Source organism: Rhinolophus hipposideros (assembly GCF_964194185.1).
Source record: "Rhinolophus hipposideros genome assembly, chromosome: 14".
NCBI lineage: Eukaryota > Metazoa > Chordata > Mammalia > Chiroptera > Rhinolophidae > Rhinolophus > Rhinolophus hipposideros.
The window spans coordinates 60,772,458-60,787,872 of NC_138060.1; the positions used below are offsets into that span (position 1 = coordinate 60,772,458).

Here is a 15,415-nt window from a genome sequence, read left to right on the forward strand (position 1 = left end):
AGGTGCCCAGGTCGGTGGGGGTGTGTCAGGCGGGGTCTCTAGTTGCGCTCCCAGCACCAGAACACAGAATATGTGGAGGCCAAAAACAAATACCAATGGAGCATAGATAGGGGAGTCCACTATATACCACTATATTCTCGCTGGGGGCTGGGTTGGAAACATAGGAAGCAGGAGCCATGCGATTCGATTTGCAGTCTGCCATCTGCTTCTCTGCCAACCAACCAACCCTTTGCTAACTGTAATCCGTGCTTGCCAGCTCAGCCATGGCACTTATATCAGTGGCCAATGGCTAACTGGTTACAGCTGATGGCCATCTACTACCCTAGCCATCACCTTTCCGTTGGTAGATGAGGTGAGGCCGAGAGGCTGGAAACTGCTCTCTGGGACTCTGTCCCCACACCTCACTTCGGGCACCAGTGCCTCACTAGCCCAGCAGGATTCCAGGCTTACACATACCCCTAAGTCAGAGGGATATGTTGTTAGAAGCCAGAAAAGGAAGACATCCCGCTTATCGGAGTGTACATACTGCTCATCAAGACCATTTTAGTGAGCTTCTCAAATCATAAAAAGAAGAGTGACAGTATGGACAAAAAAGAGGCCATGTTGTCATGCAGGGAGTCATGCAGGGTCTCAGCAACCGCTCCCCGCATAAGAACGCAGGATATGGTGAAGCCAAAAAGGAACACCCACAGAGCCATAGCTGGGGGAGTCGTACCACTATATTCTCGCTGGCGGCATCCGCCTCTCTGCAATCCGCTTTTGCTAGCTCAGCCACCATTTTCTTGCTAGTCCCCATTTTCTGCTAGCGTAGCCACAGCAGTTATATTAGTGGCCAATGGCTCATTGGTTACAGCTGACGGCCAACTAGCCAGTGCTGACGGCCATCTACTACCCGAGCCAGCACCTTTCCACGTGAGGCCGAGAGCCTGGAAACTGCACTCCTGGCTCTGTCCCCACAATCATCTATATATCACATTGTGTGTTTACTACCCTGAGTCACTCTTTCCATCACCACATATTTGATGGAGCATTTTCTTTTTTTTTTCCCTCTTCTGCCCCCTCCGCCCCACTCCGGTTCAAGCCGTTGTTTCTCAGTCTAGTTGTGTAGGACACAGCTCCCTGGCCCATGCTGGTATTATGAGCCTTGTGCTCCCCTGCTCTGATGCTCATGCCGACCTCCGACCTCCGGTTGCTCACGGCAGCCCACCTCCAGGGAGAACAGTTTTTCACAATCTTAGCTGTAGAGGGCGCAGCTCACAGGCCCACGTGGGAATCCAACCGGCGACCTCGGTGTTAGAAGCACAGCACTCCAACCACCTGCGCCACCGGAGCATTTCCTTAATCCACTGAGATTCTGCTTCCAAGCAATTGTTATCAGTTTGACTCAAATAAACTCATTAAACTTCTCTACAAGTGTGGATGTTTCTTACGTGGACAACAGAACGTACCTTGAGAACCAAAAGGGAGGAATGGGCACCTCAGCAGGAGAGAGAGAGAGAGTGTGTGGGGACAGAGCCTTGAACTTATGTGAGTGAGAAATGAACTTCTATCATGTTGGGGTCTTTATACATTTGGGGGATTATTTGCTATAGTAGGGAGCAGTACCATAATTGATATAGTGTATTTAAACACATGCTATTCTATGTTACATTATACTCATCTATACAAATTTTTTTTAAAAAAATGGGGACTAGCAAGAAGATGGTGGTTGAGCTAGCAAAAGCGGAGTGCAGAGAGGCGGATGCTGCCAGTGAGAATATAGTGATATGACTCCCCCATCTATGGCTCCCTGGGTGTTCCTTTTTGGCCTCACCATATCCTGCGTTCTTATGTGAGGAGTGGGAGCTGAGACCCTGTAGGCCGTGCCACATGACATGTGGCGCAGCGAGCAGGGTCCCCTGCGTGACACATGGCGTAGTTGGCAGGATACGGTGCCAGCCAAAGCTCCCTGAAGGGCAGTAGAGCAGTTTGTGCGTATGAACACTCAGTCTCAGGAAGACCAGGAGGAGCAGCTGCCGGAGAGCTGGACCCTCGTGGAGGGAAGTCGTGGACGGTTCCCCAACCAGCAGAGGCCGGAGAAAGCGAAGGTCCTTGCGGCCCTGTGGGCTGGGAAGTTCTTGCTGAGGCAGCCCGGATGCAGGACTTGTAGTCCCAGGAGGAAACACTCACAGTCCTCCGTGGAAGATGAGGGTGAGGTCAAGGTCATCCCTCACCCCCAGGACAGCCCTGGCGAATGACTATGGACTATGGGGAATTGCCTTCCATCCCTAATTTAATGGACCACTTGACTGCTTGGGAACATACCGTCATGTAGTGGAACTGGCGGATGTTTGCTTTTGTGTCTCGACCGGCCACCATCGAGCAAATGTGAGAAACCCTGGCGGTGCCCTGAGAGGCCCAGAGACAGTGGCAGTGCCCTAAGAGGCCCTGGCTGTACCCAGGGAGACTGGTGAACCCTAAGAAGCCCAGGAAGTCTGGCCGTGCCCAGAAGGACTGGTGATGCCCTGAGAAACCCTGGCTGTGTCCAGAGAGCCTGGCTGTGTCTAGGATATTGCATTCACCTCCAGGCTCCTCGCACAGGGCCCCTCTCGGAAGACGCTTGTCGCATAGATTGTGAGGTGAGACCCTGTAGGGGTGGAGTATGGGGACAGAGCCAGGAGTGCAGTGTCCAGGCTCTTGGCCTCACATGGAAAGTTGCTCACTCAGGTAGTAAATGGCCATCAACTGTGATTGGATGGCCATCAGCTGTGGCTAGTTGGTTGTCAGCTGTAACCAATGAGCCATTGGCCACTAATATAACTGCTGTGGCTATGTTAGCAGAAATATGGGGGCTAGCAAGAAGATGGTGGCTGAGCCGGCAAGCGCGGATTGCAGTTAGCACGGCGGAGTGCGGGTTGCGGACAGTGTGGATCCAACCTCCAGTGAGACTATAGTGCTGCCAGCGAGAATATAGCAGTATGACTCCCCCATCTATGGCTCCGTGGGTGTTCCTTTTTGGCCTCACCATATCCTGCGTTCTTATGTGGGGAGTGGGACTAGAGACACTGCCTGACACCCTGCATGACAGAGAGAGAGAGAGAGAGAGACAGAGACAGAGACAGAGACAGAGACAGAGACACACAGAGAGAGAGAGAGACAGAGAGAGAGAGACAGAGAGAGAGAGACAGAGATAGAGAGAGAGAGAGAGAGAGAGAGAGAGAGAGAGAGAGAGAGAGATAAAGAGAAGAGAGAGGGGCCGCTAGGTGGCTCACCCAGTTGGAGCTCCGTGCTCCTAACTCCGAAGGCTGCCGGTTCGATTCCCACATGGGCCAGTGGGCTCTCAACCACAAGGTTGCCAGTTCAACTCCTAGAGTCCCACAAGGGATGGTGGGCTCTGCCCCCTGCAACTAAGATTGAACACGGCACCTTGAGCTGAGCTGCTGCTGAGCTCCTGGATGGCTCAGTTGGTTGGAGTGTGTCCTCTCAACCACAAGGCTGCCCATTCAATTCTCCCAAGGGATGGTGGGCTGTGCCCCCTGCAACTAGCAACGGCAACAGGACCTGGAGCTGAGCTGCATGCACCCTCCACAACCAAGACTGAAAGGACAACTTGACCTGGTAAAAAAAAAAAAAAAAAAAAAGTCCTGGAAGTACACACTGTTCCCCAATAAAGTCCTGTTCCCCTTCCCCAATAAAAAATCTAAAAAAAATAAAATAAAAAGAAAAGAGAGAGGGGGAGGCAATTCCACCCATAGAAATAAAAGCCTTCATACAATGTAAGGAGAGACCTTTCCCCCTCTTGGGGTTGGTCTGCTCCACATCTTGGAGTGTATCTGCCTTTGCTTATAAACCTCTGACTACCCTACCTATACCTGCACAAGATGCTGTAATTCTTTCCCTTGAGAAGACAAGAGCCAAGGAACACGGTCACAACCCAACCCTGTAACGTCACCACCGGTGATGTGCTAGAAGAAGATTCAGAGTTGTGGAACCTGGGGCTGAAGCAGACCCAGCTCCCTACCACAGTAGTGGATCATGCCCAGGGTGGCAGTTACGGGGGTAGGGCGGGGGGGGGGGGGGGGGGATGTGGGAGGGTGGGAGGGGCGTTGGGGCGGTGCAGGAGACAATACCGTTTCCAGTTACAACGCAGGGATCACAACAAACACAGCCACCACTGAAACACTATGACGTTACCTCTCCTATCAGCTTAGCAGTCCCCAAGGAGACAGCCTGCCTGCTTACACACAGAAGCTATTAGGTTGGTGCAAAAGTAATTGAGGTTTAAAAGATTATTTTTTTTAAATTGCAAAATGCGCAATTAATTTTGCACCAACTTAATAATTTGGACTGAAGCCCTTTGGGGTTCTTGAGGAAGAGGAACTGCAGCACAGGATTTTAATTTGGGGAAAATTAAATAACCTGGAAAAAGAGTGGATATGAGAAATCAGTGAAAGCAAGAATCTTCCACAATCTGTAACCGAAAATGTTGGAGGAAAAATTTTTACGTTTGCGTTTTACAGATTAGGGTGCTGGTACGAATGGCTTGTGTGTTGTACCAAGATCACCTCATTCTATGATAAGTTGAAATTGGTACAGCAGAGTTAGCATGTCCCTAGGTAGACAGGGAGGTCCCTGGTGGAATAAACAAAGACAGCCATATCCTAAAACTTTAGGTTTTGAAATCACTCCTTCGCTCCAGGACATAATGTAACAAGGCCTTGAGGTTAATCATAAAATTCATTTTGGCTTGACAAATGGAGCAGATCTGATAGATAAGAGTGGGTTACTTTGCTAATTCCTTCAGGATGGACAAGCAGAATGAACCTGGTAGACGAATTTCATTAGAAGGCGCCAGTTTCCTTCTTCAATCAAGTTCCCTTCTTCAAACAGCTCCCCTTCCCCAAGCAGGCAAGGAAAGGTATAAAAGTAAGAGCTTGTGCCCCAGTCAAGGAGAACCCCCCATTCGGGACCCCCTCCCGATTGGGAGCTGCAACGTTTTCTCCTGCCTCTAATAAACTATCCTCTTTTTAAAACTTTTTCCCTCTCCCTGGTCCATTCTTCGACTTCACGAGACACGATCCCGGTCTGCACTCAGAAACTGCCGGCAGATGCAAAATCACCTCCATCAAAACGACAGGAAGAAGCAAAAGATTCAAGAGCTGTTGAAGAGGGCTGTGTGCCAGTTATCAAACTGTGTTTTGATGGGATGTTGATTTTATTTGCAAGATTAGCACTGCAGACTATTCCAGAAGACTTGGATTTACGAGGTGACGGTCTGCGTAAGAATTTAGATACATATAAGATGCATAAGAAGTCTTAACCGCTAAGACTCAATTCACACCTACTACCAAACATTGACAACTTGAGGTGAACTCGGAGCAATCAAACTGTGGGCCAAATGCCACATCTACTCCAATGTATTGGGTTTCCTCGGTGGTGTTTCCTAGGCTATGTTAGCAAGAACTTGCCAGTTTTATCCGAATGCAATAACATCAACTCCCGTGTGTGTGTGTGTGTGTGTGTGTGTGTGTGTATGTGTATGTGTGTGTGTGTATTTTCTAAATGGTTTAAATTATATTAAAATAAAATTGATTGTAGACACTGAAAAAAAAAATTCATAGCTGCTCTTTGTCCCTATTTCCAGACTCCAGAGCTCCTAAAACACTTGGAATTTTACTGTCTTTTGTATGCTAATGAGGGGACTCCAGGTGGGGAGATTCCAGCATCAGGATGGGGTTGGTCACCTGAAAGACATTGCTGGACAGGAACAGAGCTGGAACTTTCAGCTCCACCCCCAACCTGGGATGGTGGGGGGTGGAAATTGACTTCTATCGCCAAAGGCCGGTGATTTAATCCATCATGCCAATAATGAAACCTCCATAAAATCCCCTAAACCGTGTTCAGGGAGTTTCCAGGTTTATGAGCACATTGATATACCACCTGGGACAGTGGCAGCTGTGGGCGGCTGGGAAGCTCTGTGTCACCCTCCCTCTCCCTATACATCTTTTTCTTTTTTTTTTTTTTTTTTTTTTTTTTTTTTTTAAACTTTTTTTTTTAGTTGAAGGGGTACAGGACTTTATTGGGGAACAGTGTGTACTTCCAGGACTTTTTTCCAAGTCAATTTGTTGTCCTTTCAATCTTAGTTGTGAATGGCACAGCTCAGCTCCAGGTACAGTTGCTGTTGCTAGTTGCAGGGGGCACAGCCCACCATCCCTTGCAGGAGTTGAACTGGCAACCTTGTGGTTGAGAGCCCACTGGCCCATGTGGGAATCGAACCGGCAGCTTTCGGAGTTAGGAACATGGAGCTCTAACCGCCTGAGCCACCGGCCGGCCCTATACATCTTTTTCATTTAGCTCTTTCTGAGTAGTATCCTTTGTAATACACTGGTAACTGCAAATAAGGTTTTCCTGAGTTATGAGTCGGTCCTGTGAATTACCAAACCTGAGGAGGATGTTAGGAACCCCCAATTTATAGCCAACTGGTCAGAAGTCACAGGTGGCCCTCTTGGGGCTGGCACATGAAGTGGGGGGTGTTACTGTACATAGAAAGAACAAGGGCGGAAGGGGGTTAGAGAGGGGGAGGAAGGGAAAGAAGAAGTGCTAGAAAACAAAGGAGGGAGGAGATGAGATCATTCTTAAGAAAAGGTGCAGATACCAGACCCGGGAAAACTAGATTTTGGTGACCGAGAACAGACCCAGGACGCCATCTTGCCTCTCCAGGTGAATTTTAGCTAATTGTAATGGATTATAACACTATTAGCATTGCAGGCAGGGAAATATCTCCATCCCCTTTGTTGCCCTGACAGTTCCGACAAGGGCCAAATAAGGACAAAGGAATCCCACCTCTGAAGCGAAGGAGTGCTCAGTGAAGACCCCACGTGGCAATGCCTATAACGCCACCCCTAAACCTTGAATATTTGATATCCTCATTCTAATAAATTCCTAAGCCCCTTTGTTCTTTGATGCACTTGCTCTTTTCCTAGCCTGTCCGCTCCCCCCAGTTTGGACGTGTACTACCTTCTTTTCTTTTAATAAATCCACTGCTTGCTTGGCTTATTCGGTGCGTCCTTGAATTCTTTCCAGTAACGATAAAAAGAACTGTGTTTTCAGCAACACGGGCAGTCTTGTGGGACTGAGCCCTTAACCTGTGGGGTCTGCACTAACTTGGCAGTTGGTGTCAGAACTGAGTTGAATTGTTGGACACCCACTTGGTGTGGGAGAATCAGAGAATTGGTTTTTGGTATGAAAATGAAAACACACACAATTTTGTGTCTGAAGTGGTGTCAGGAAAACAACACCGCGGGTGGCCACTGCGGTGATAGTTCATTGAGGATAAGGCTTTGGGAGACCCAAGGCTTTCATCTTAGAATAGCGTGAGGAGCCTGAGAAATGCACTGACTGCTGTCAGTTGGTTGCCTCTAACAGCACCAAACAGCTTAAAGAAAGAGAATAACATGGTCAGATTGTTAGCTGTTTATGTCAAGGCACAAACTGAAAACTTTCTCAACTTTAGAAAGGCATCTCCTATCTCTTGCAGCCAAAAGGACTGAGATAGTCCATCATGAAACCCCAAGGCTGATTCTATAGGCTCCAGATTAAATACTGGTTGAATTTACAGCCTCACTAAGCCTTTTATGTAAAAGTTAGACACTGTGAAGATTAATAAACAGAAACCCCATTTAAATTGGAGTTAGGATTGCCTGTAGGGAGAGATCTCACACTACTACTAATTGTCAATTACTTCAAACAGGAAGAGAGATACTTTCCATCTCCAAAAGGAAGATGTTTTACTACTCCACTACTCCAGCAGGAAGAAGGAGGGTCTGCTTCTCACCCAGCAACCACTCAGCCAATGAAAAGCCACTACACTATGAACTGCCAGTGTCCTCTAGTGGACTCTTTCTTTACAACAACCCCTCTGAACCCCTCTTTACCTCTATAAAAGAATGTTCCTCTCCTTTTGTCTCTGGACTTGCATGTGGTTCAACATTAGACTGTATGTTCTAAATTGCAATTCTTTGTTGTTTCCAGGTAAACCCATTTTGCTAGAGAAATATCTGGCTGTCTATTTAAGGTCAACAACCATTATCATGACAGAGTATGTACACAGAGACTCTGGGAAACTGGACTCCACATGTCTACATCCAGTGGTTAGTTCTCAGTCCTTACCTTCCTTGATCCCTCCTCCCCAGAGTCACGTGACACAGCGGGCCACTACGCCTTCCTCCCACACTCCCCACACTGCTCCTTCTCATACTTCTTTGCTGGGTCTTCCTCATCCCCAGCTCTTAGTGTGGGGGGTCCCCGGGGCTCGGTCTGTAGGCCTCATTTCTTCTCTATGCACATTTCCCTTGGAGAACTTATCCAGTGTTATGGCTGTAAATACAATCCACACTGGTGATGCCGTTTCGTATCTCCAGCTCAGGCCTCTTCAGCTCCAGACTTGAAAATGCAACTATCCTGTTAATATCTCTACTTGGATATCTAAGTGGAATTTCATCTTAATGTGCCTTCAGCAGAACTGCTGACCCTCCTGCGGGCTTCCACATGTCCGTAAGTGGTAACCCCATCCCTTGGCATCATGTCTTTCTCACATGCCTTCATCCAAACCATCTGCCAGTCTTGGCTCTATCTTCCAAATTCATCTAGAATCTGACCACTTCTCAGCAGCTCCGTCACAAACATCATAGTCTCTCACCTGGATTATCACAGCAGCCTTTGGACAGGTCCCCTGGCTTCTACTTTGTCTCATGAGGTCTGTTCTTGATGCAGCAGCAGCCGGAAGGATCCTTTACAAATGTTCATCAGATCAATCATTTGGCTCAAGGTCCTTCATGGGCCCCCCATTTCTAAGGCCCCACATCATCTGTCCCCCATGACCTCTGACCTGCTCTGTCTTTCTTGCTCCCTCTTCTGCCGCCACTCCAGGCTCCTCTGTGTTCCTGGACTTCACCGGGCTCAGCCTGCCCTCGGAGCCTTGTGCTGGCTGTGGAGTGTGCCACGGCTTTGTGTAGGCCTTTGGTAACCTCACTGAGGCCTTCCCACACCCCCTTCCCACACCCTCCTGTCTCAGCACCCTCTGATATACTACATCTAATCTCTTGACTGTGTCTTCCACCACCAGAATGTCAGCTCCGGGACAGCAGGCAGTCTGCCCTGCCCGTCATGCTTACTGCTGTCTCCCTACTGCTTAGTCCATGGACACTTAATGCATTAAGTTAAGGACTTAAACAAAATGAAGTGATATGAAAGAACCCGCAGGAATCAGATTACCACCAACCCCCAGGCCTTCTGCACCTCCTTTGCCCAATGGAGCAAGACACCCCCCAGAGCTCATGAGGGCGTTACTTTCCAAGGGGGTACCAATTCTTCTCATGCCCCTCCTCCCCAACTCTTTGGTATCTCCAGTGCCTCATACTCGAGATGGATTCCAGCATGTCTGGAGACCTTATGACAAAGTCAAACCCAGACGGGAAGGTATATATATTAAAAGAATTGTAAGACTTTGTTATTGTATGTTGGCCAAAGTATGGAGACTATGTGGGACAAGATTGACGTCCTGGACCAGGGAGATAAGACTGTAAGTTTACGTTGGGCTGAATTTATCAATACAGGTGCACTTGCCAGAAATTCTGGATACAGCTGCTGGCTTAAGCTGCTGGGGTTGTTCTGTGTCTACATGCTTGGCTAAAATGATGCTGGGTCTTACTACATGCAATGGAGATGCCAAAAGTTCCCTAGTAGAATGTATAGGAAAGAATCCAAAGCCTCAGGAAGATTCACTCATTCGTTCAAGACAAATGTTGGACTGAATTGATTAGACAACTCACTTTCTCCCTGAGTCCCTGCAGAGGACCCAGAAGATACTCCTGTCACCAAGGCCTTACTCAGTTCCCTGCTAAGGTGCGCATCTTTGAAAATGTTCAGTTTGCTATGGCTGCTGTAACAAAGTACCAAAGTACCTGTTGTCTTAAACAACAGGAAGTTATTGTCTCATAGTTCTGGAGGCTGGAGGTTTAACACCAAGATGTCAGCAGGGCCATGCTCTCTCTCTGAAGACGATAGGGAATTTTGGATTAAGGCCCACCCCACTCCAGTATGACCTCGTCTTATTACATCTACAATGACCCTATTTCTATATAAGGTCACATTATGAGGACCTGGGGGTTAGGTCTTCAACGTATGAATTTGGTGGGGGACACAATTCACCCATAACAAGAGCCTGTCCTCCATGTGTCAGGGATGCTGACTGGAGACACTCTCCTTGGAATGGCTCCTGGATTTCCATGCAGATATCAAGACCTGGGTGACAAGGGCCAAGTAGCAGTGTTGAGCTGCCAGAGGAGGGAGTGGCGTGGGGACTGACACACGGCAGGAATTACTTGATGTGCAGAACAAAATAACGAGGGCTGACCAAGAGACATGACTGCAAGCGAGGATTTCTCACCCATTTCCCAGAGACGATCAGTTCACAAACTCGGGCCCCTGAACGAAGTGGGGTGCGTACCCTCTCAGGAGGGCCCTGTGAAAGTAGCACAGGTTCCTGCTGGCACGTTCCTCACCACCCTTCCCAGAGACCTGTGGCCATTAACCAGGGAGTGGCAGACACTAGTTCTGGCTTGCCACAAAGCCATTTGTCACTTATAATAAAATTGTTTTGATCAAACACCGATGAGCCCAGCCCCAGCGGATGAGTAACGACTGACGAAAACCAAACATGGCGACATTCCCGTTTGAAGGTGATCATCTTATTTTATTTAATTTATTAATATATAGTATATAATTATTATAAACATAACTCAAATATTGCTGACATCTGTCTTTGCAACATTTCATTCAATCCAAATATCCTCTGATCCGGCCTAATGGCCACTGTTTCCTAGCAACCCAAAATGCTACACAATTCTTCAACATGACAACATATAATCGCTCTTTCTAGGTTGTGGTAGAACATTGAACCTGAAGAAAAATTCTGTTAGTTACATATCATTCCTTCTGTTGTTACCTTGCTGCTAAAAACCTTAAAAACCTTTTTCAAAAAGTGCTGAAGCCTCCGAGGTCAGGTGTCCACCCCAGGAACTCAGTGCCGGTACACAGGTGAGGACCGCTGGGCTGCCCATCTTCACCTACCAGGAAGACAGTGGTGGTTGATAGCTTTCTGAGCCCGGGATGAGTCCAGGGGTTTGTCATCCACCGTGACACAGCTGGGGACAGCAGAACCATAGCTCAGCCCAGCCACAGCCACTCTCCACCCTGACATACCGGGAGAGCCCCAGCTGGGCACCCAGCCATGTCCGGACTCATGTCCACAGACAAGCACCACTGCTATCTGCCCTCCCAACAGCCCAGCTCCAGCGCAGGAGGTAGGTGTAGACATTCCAATGGAATTCTGAGGCACGGGAAAGGAAAAACCCTGCCCCTGTCACCGTCTTCCCCATCTCAGAGGTAGGTAAAAAAATAGAAGGAGCCAACACACCCTCACCCATGGGGTTGTGTAATCCCTCCATCCTTGACCCAGCCTCTGGTCCCCTGCCCCAAGGATGGCAACATTTGGGACCCACATTTCCAGGGACCCTAGAACGCTCCCCTTATAGGTGCTCCACCTCAGATACAACCCATCTGCCTCTTGATCAGGGGTGAGGGCCCAGAACCCTAGGTTGGCCCAGAGAAAACTGGGGCCCTGCCCATGTGTGCCAGACCCAGGACTCACTCCAGGGCAAGACAGTTTCCTTCCCAGAGAGCAGTAGGCCTGGGGGTGGGAGCTGGACCAAGGATCCCAACACAGAGACCACAACATGGCCGTCTACAGAGCTGGCCAGAAAGAACACCTCACAAACGGAAAGCTGGCCACAAGATACAACCTTAGATTAGGATTTCCTTTAAAAATTATTTATTGCAAAGAATGCTGGATACAGTGTGCTGTGTGGCTGAGATCCAACACCACCCATTCCAGGGAGAGCAGTCAAACATCTGCAACACAAGCATCGACGCTCATGGCTAAAACCTGGCCGCCAACCCGGTGTTGGCAGCCAGTGCAGAGACCACTCCGGGGGACAGGTGAGGAGGGGCTGCCCCATCCAGGCTGTGACACCAGACTTCCCTCTGCCCTGTCACATTTCTCAGGACACACAGTGAAAAGGCCTCGCTGGTCTCACCTCAGCCAGCCTGAGGTCCCGGTGAGGCGGTGACATCCAGGTAGATGGACACGTACATGGAACTGACTAAAGGGACCTGCTGTGGCTAATAAGTGAGCATGTCCAGATGACCAAAAGTCACCGAGACTCCAGGGCACACAGAGCAATGGCTGAAGTCCCCATGTCCCAAAGGCAGTGGCCCTGGGTTTCAGGGGCTTGGGGCTGAGGGGAGCTAAGTCCAGAAGGAGGGTCCTGCCCCAGCCCCACCTGGACATCTCTGCACCATGTTTGTCTGCAACTGCAGCACACGAGGCTAGGTGACCAGGAGCTGGGGCCAGGGAAATGGACTTCCCTCAGGGGCAGGGGGCACCCGGGGACTGTTCTGCCAGGCCCAGTCTAGGTTGCAGGTACAAAGTGGACTTGGGATCCTGGGGCCTAGCGTCACCAAGGTCCACCTGTGGAGAGACAGCTGGCATGTGACTACAAACCCAGACACGTTCTCACCCAGCCCTCAACCTGCTGGCCAGCCTGGTTGCCCAGCTATAAAATGGAGCTAGAATTCGCTGCCTGGCCTGCCTCTCCGAGCCCAAAAGAACTCAGGGGCATGAGAGATGGCAGATTTCCCGAGGTTATTTTCAACAGGCGCCCGTTCACATGAATCAAAAGCTGTGATGTGTCTGGAAAAAATCCCCCGTGGACAAGGCTGCCTCCGGGTGCCAGCCTTCCCCCTGCTCAGTCTCACAGGTGGAGGGCAACAAATGCTAGGATGGGCTTTACAGGACCACAACAAGCTTTTCTCCATCATTCACAGCAAATACATGTCCCTGCCCCCGTGTACACTCCTCTGTGGACACAGGTAGCCAGGGGCGGGAGGGTGCCCAGAGGGCAGGGCCAGGAGGGGTGATGGGACGGCAGCATCTCCCTTGAGCACTTGGGCATGTGCACTGGGAAGAGTAACTCACACAACACCGTCTTTCCAAGGTTTCACCGTGGGAGCAGTCGGGAAGGGGCGGCCTTGGCCACCAGCTCCCACAAGTACTCCAGTGTATGCACGCCTGGGAAGGTCACTGTAAATGCTGTGCTCCCTGCAGGCTTCTGCACATTGCATTGTGCTGAAGTGAGCACACTGCTTTTCTAAGTGGCTCGGACATAAGGGCCATGGCAGAAGCTTTCAGTTCTTGGCAGGGCAGGCTGGGAAGGGCTCTCCTCTGACCGAAGACAGTGGAGCTCAGGAGTCCACAAAGCCCTTGCCTCTGACTCAAGAAATGGCCACAGAGAGGACTGCAGGGCACCTGCAGGGGTCCCCAGGTCCACCCCAGGCAGCCTGGCCATGGTGGGATCCTCATAGCAGTGCTTTCCATTTCACATTTTAGGGTTTCACACCTCATGAAGCCAACCCGACTGGTGAGCGAGGTGCCCAAAGCTACAACAGGGTCCAGTGCTGGGCAACGTCTCACCAGCCTGAACAGGCACAGTCTGGCTGAGTGATTTTCAGCAGCAGGTCAGGCACCAGGTACAACCCCATCGCTGTCAACAGGAAGCAGGCAGACAGGGGTGGGGGTTCTGGGCACCATAAGCCACATCCAGCTTTGAGGGTGTTCCTGCATGGTGACTGTCACGTGGCCAGGGGGCCTGGAATGACCTTGTCTGTAGAAACCACCACCTGGCCGGGGTTGCAGTGGCTGAGACAGTCACTGGTGAGCAGGCACTGTAACCAGGGCTTCCTCTGAAGGCCTCGAGATGTCTACATTCTGCACAAAAATAGAAACACAGAACATTCACCCTAAGGCAAGAACAGACACCCGCTGCCCACTGTCTGCTTTCCTCACTGCTGAGGGCGTCTGGGCTCACATTCTCACCCCGGGGAGCCCCGGCTGTAGGACTGCAGACCCCAACCTTTCCTAACAGCAAGGGCCCAAGAGCCTCTGGATGCATGGCTGGTGGACAAACACAGGAACCAAAGTGGGAGCTGAGGATGACCCTGGTCCCCGCTGGCTCCTTGCAAGCAGGTCAGGCATTACCCATAGTGAGGCCGTCCCCACCTCCTGCCTCAGGTCTGGATTAAGTAAGGAGAACACCTGGCTGGGACTTGAATCCTCATCAGTGGGGACAGGGAGGGGACCAGCTCCGGGGAGTGCCCTCCTCCTGACTCCAAGTGTCAGTGGACGGTGTCAGATGTAGCCCCAGCAGCCGGGACTCTCCTCTCAGAGCTGGGCACAGGCCCTCTTGGACCTCCAGAAGGCCTCAGCTGCAGGTGGCCCCCACTGAGTTCTGTCCATTCCCTGTGGAGCCCAGGGTACCTCCGGCTTAAGGAACTGACTGTGTGAGACATGCATAATCATCACTTGCCAGAGCAGGCCACCAACAACCTGGCTGCAGCCCTGTGCAATGTGACATGCCCAGATCAGCAGGGAGGGAGATCGTGCCCACACCCCATTCATAGGACCAGCCACAAGAATAGGAGTGGCAGGTACACTTTTCATGAGAGGCAGGCTTCCTAAGTGCCCCCTTTCTACCACCACCCACCTCCAAAGATGGGCCAGCACCTGCAGATCCTGACCACCTGAAAGGCAACATCCGGGAACCTGTGGCCAGCATTAGTTTGCCTCTCAGAAGCACCCGTGCAGAGTCAGGCAGGGTGGCTGCCAGCCATCCCGTGGCCATGCTGGCTCCGGTCCTGTGGTCCCCCAATGCCTGCCAGGTCCAGGGGCTTCTCTCACTTTCACCCTGCCAATCAGCACTGGGGCCCAATGCCTTCTGGGCTTTCTTCAACACAAAGGATGCCTGTTAGGATGTCTTCCCCTGTGAACTGTGGAGGCCAGACTGGGCCTGGATCAGACTCTCAGGGAAAATGGGGAAGAAGTCTGCATGGTGACTGGCCCTGGAGAGAAGTAGCAGCTTTGGGAAGACAGACCCACACATCTCTGTCTGAGGGGCTCAAGGCCAAGGTCAGCAGCCCAATGCCTGGCATGGCCCCAGGGCCCAGCATACCCCATCGTGGATGCAGTAGGCACAGCTGAGGCCCCAGGAGCCTTCTTGGTACCGTAGACTCTGGGAATAGGGTCTGGAAGGGGTGGTCATGCCCTCAGCATCAGGGGGAAAGGTAAGCAATGTGGTGGAAGGACACCCCTGCATAGAAAGTGGTTCTGGGGGACACTTTGAGGAGCTTTTTATCTTAAACAAGGCACTGGGGGAGACAGGGTGGAGGACTGCTCTTCTGCAGGAAGGTCTCTGCCCAGTGCCGAGAAGCCCTCAGCTTCTGCAGGGCTCAACAAACACAACACCATTTTAATTTTAAAAGA

At 50.6% G+C, this 15,415-nt stretch overlaps 1 protein-coding gene across 3 annotated transcripts in view; it reads right to left on the minus strand.

The window, feature by feature from the left end:
• Positions 1–11,844: 11,844 nt before the first annotated feature.
• The window catches only part of PFKFB4 (6-phosphofructo-2-kinase/fructose-2,6-biphosphatase 4), a 38,390-nt gene continuing 34,819 nt past the window's right edge, over positions 11,845–15,415 (minus strand). For 2 of the 3 annotated variants that reach the window (XM_081071421.1, XM_081071422.1), the window contains one exon: positions 11,849–13,864. In XM_081071421.1, coding sequence (XP_080927547.1) covers positions 13,805–13,864 — 60 coding nt within the window. In that variant the 3' untranslated portion in view covers positions 11,849–13,804. Of the gene's footprint in view, positions 13,865–15,415 lie in introns of all 3 variants that reach the window. The other variant, XM_081071420.1, reaches the window with a different exon arrangement.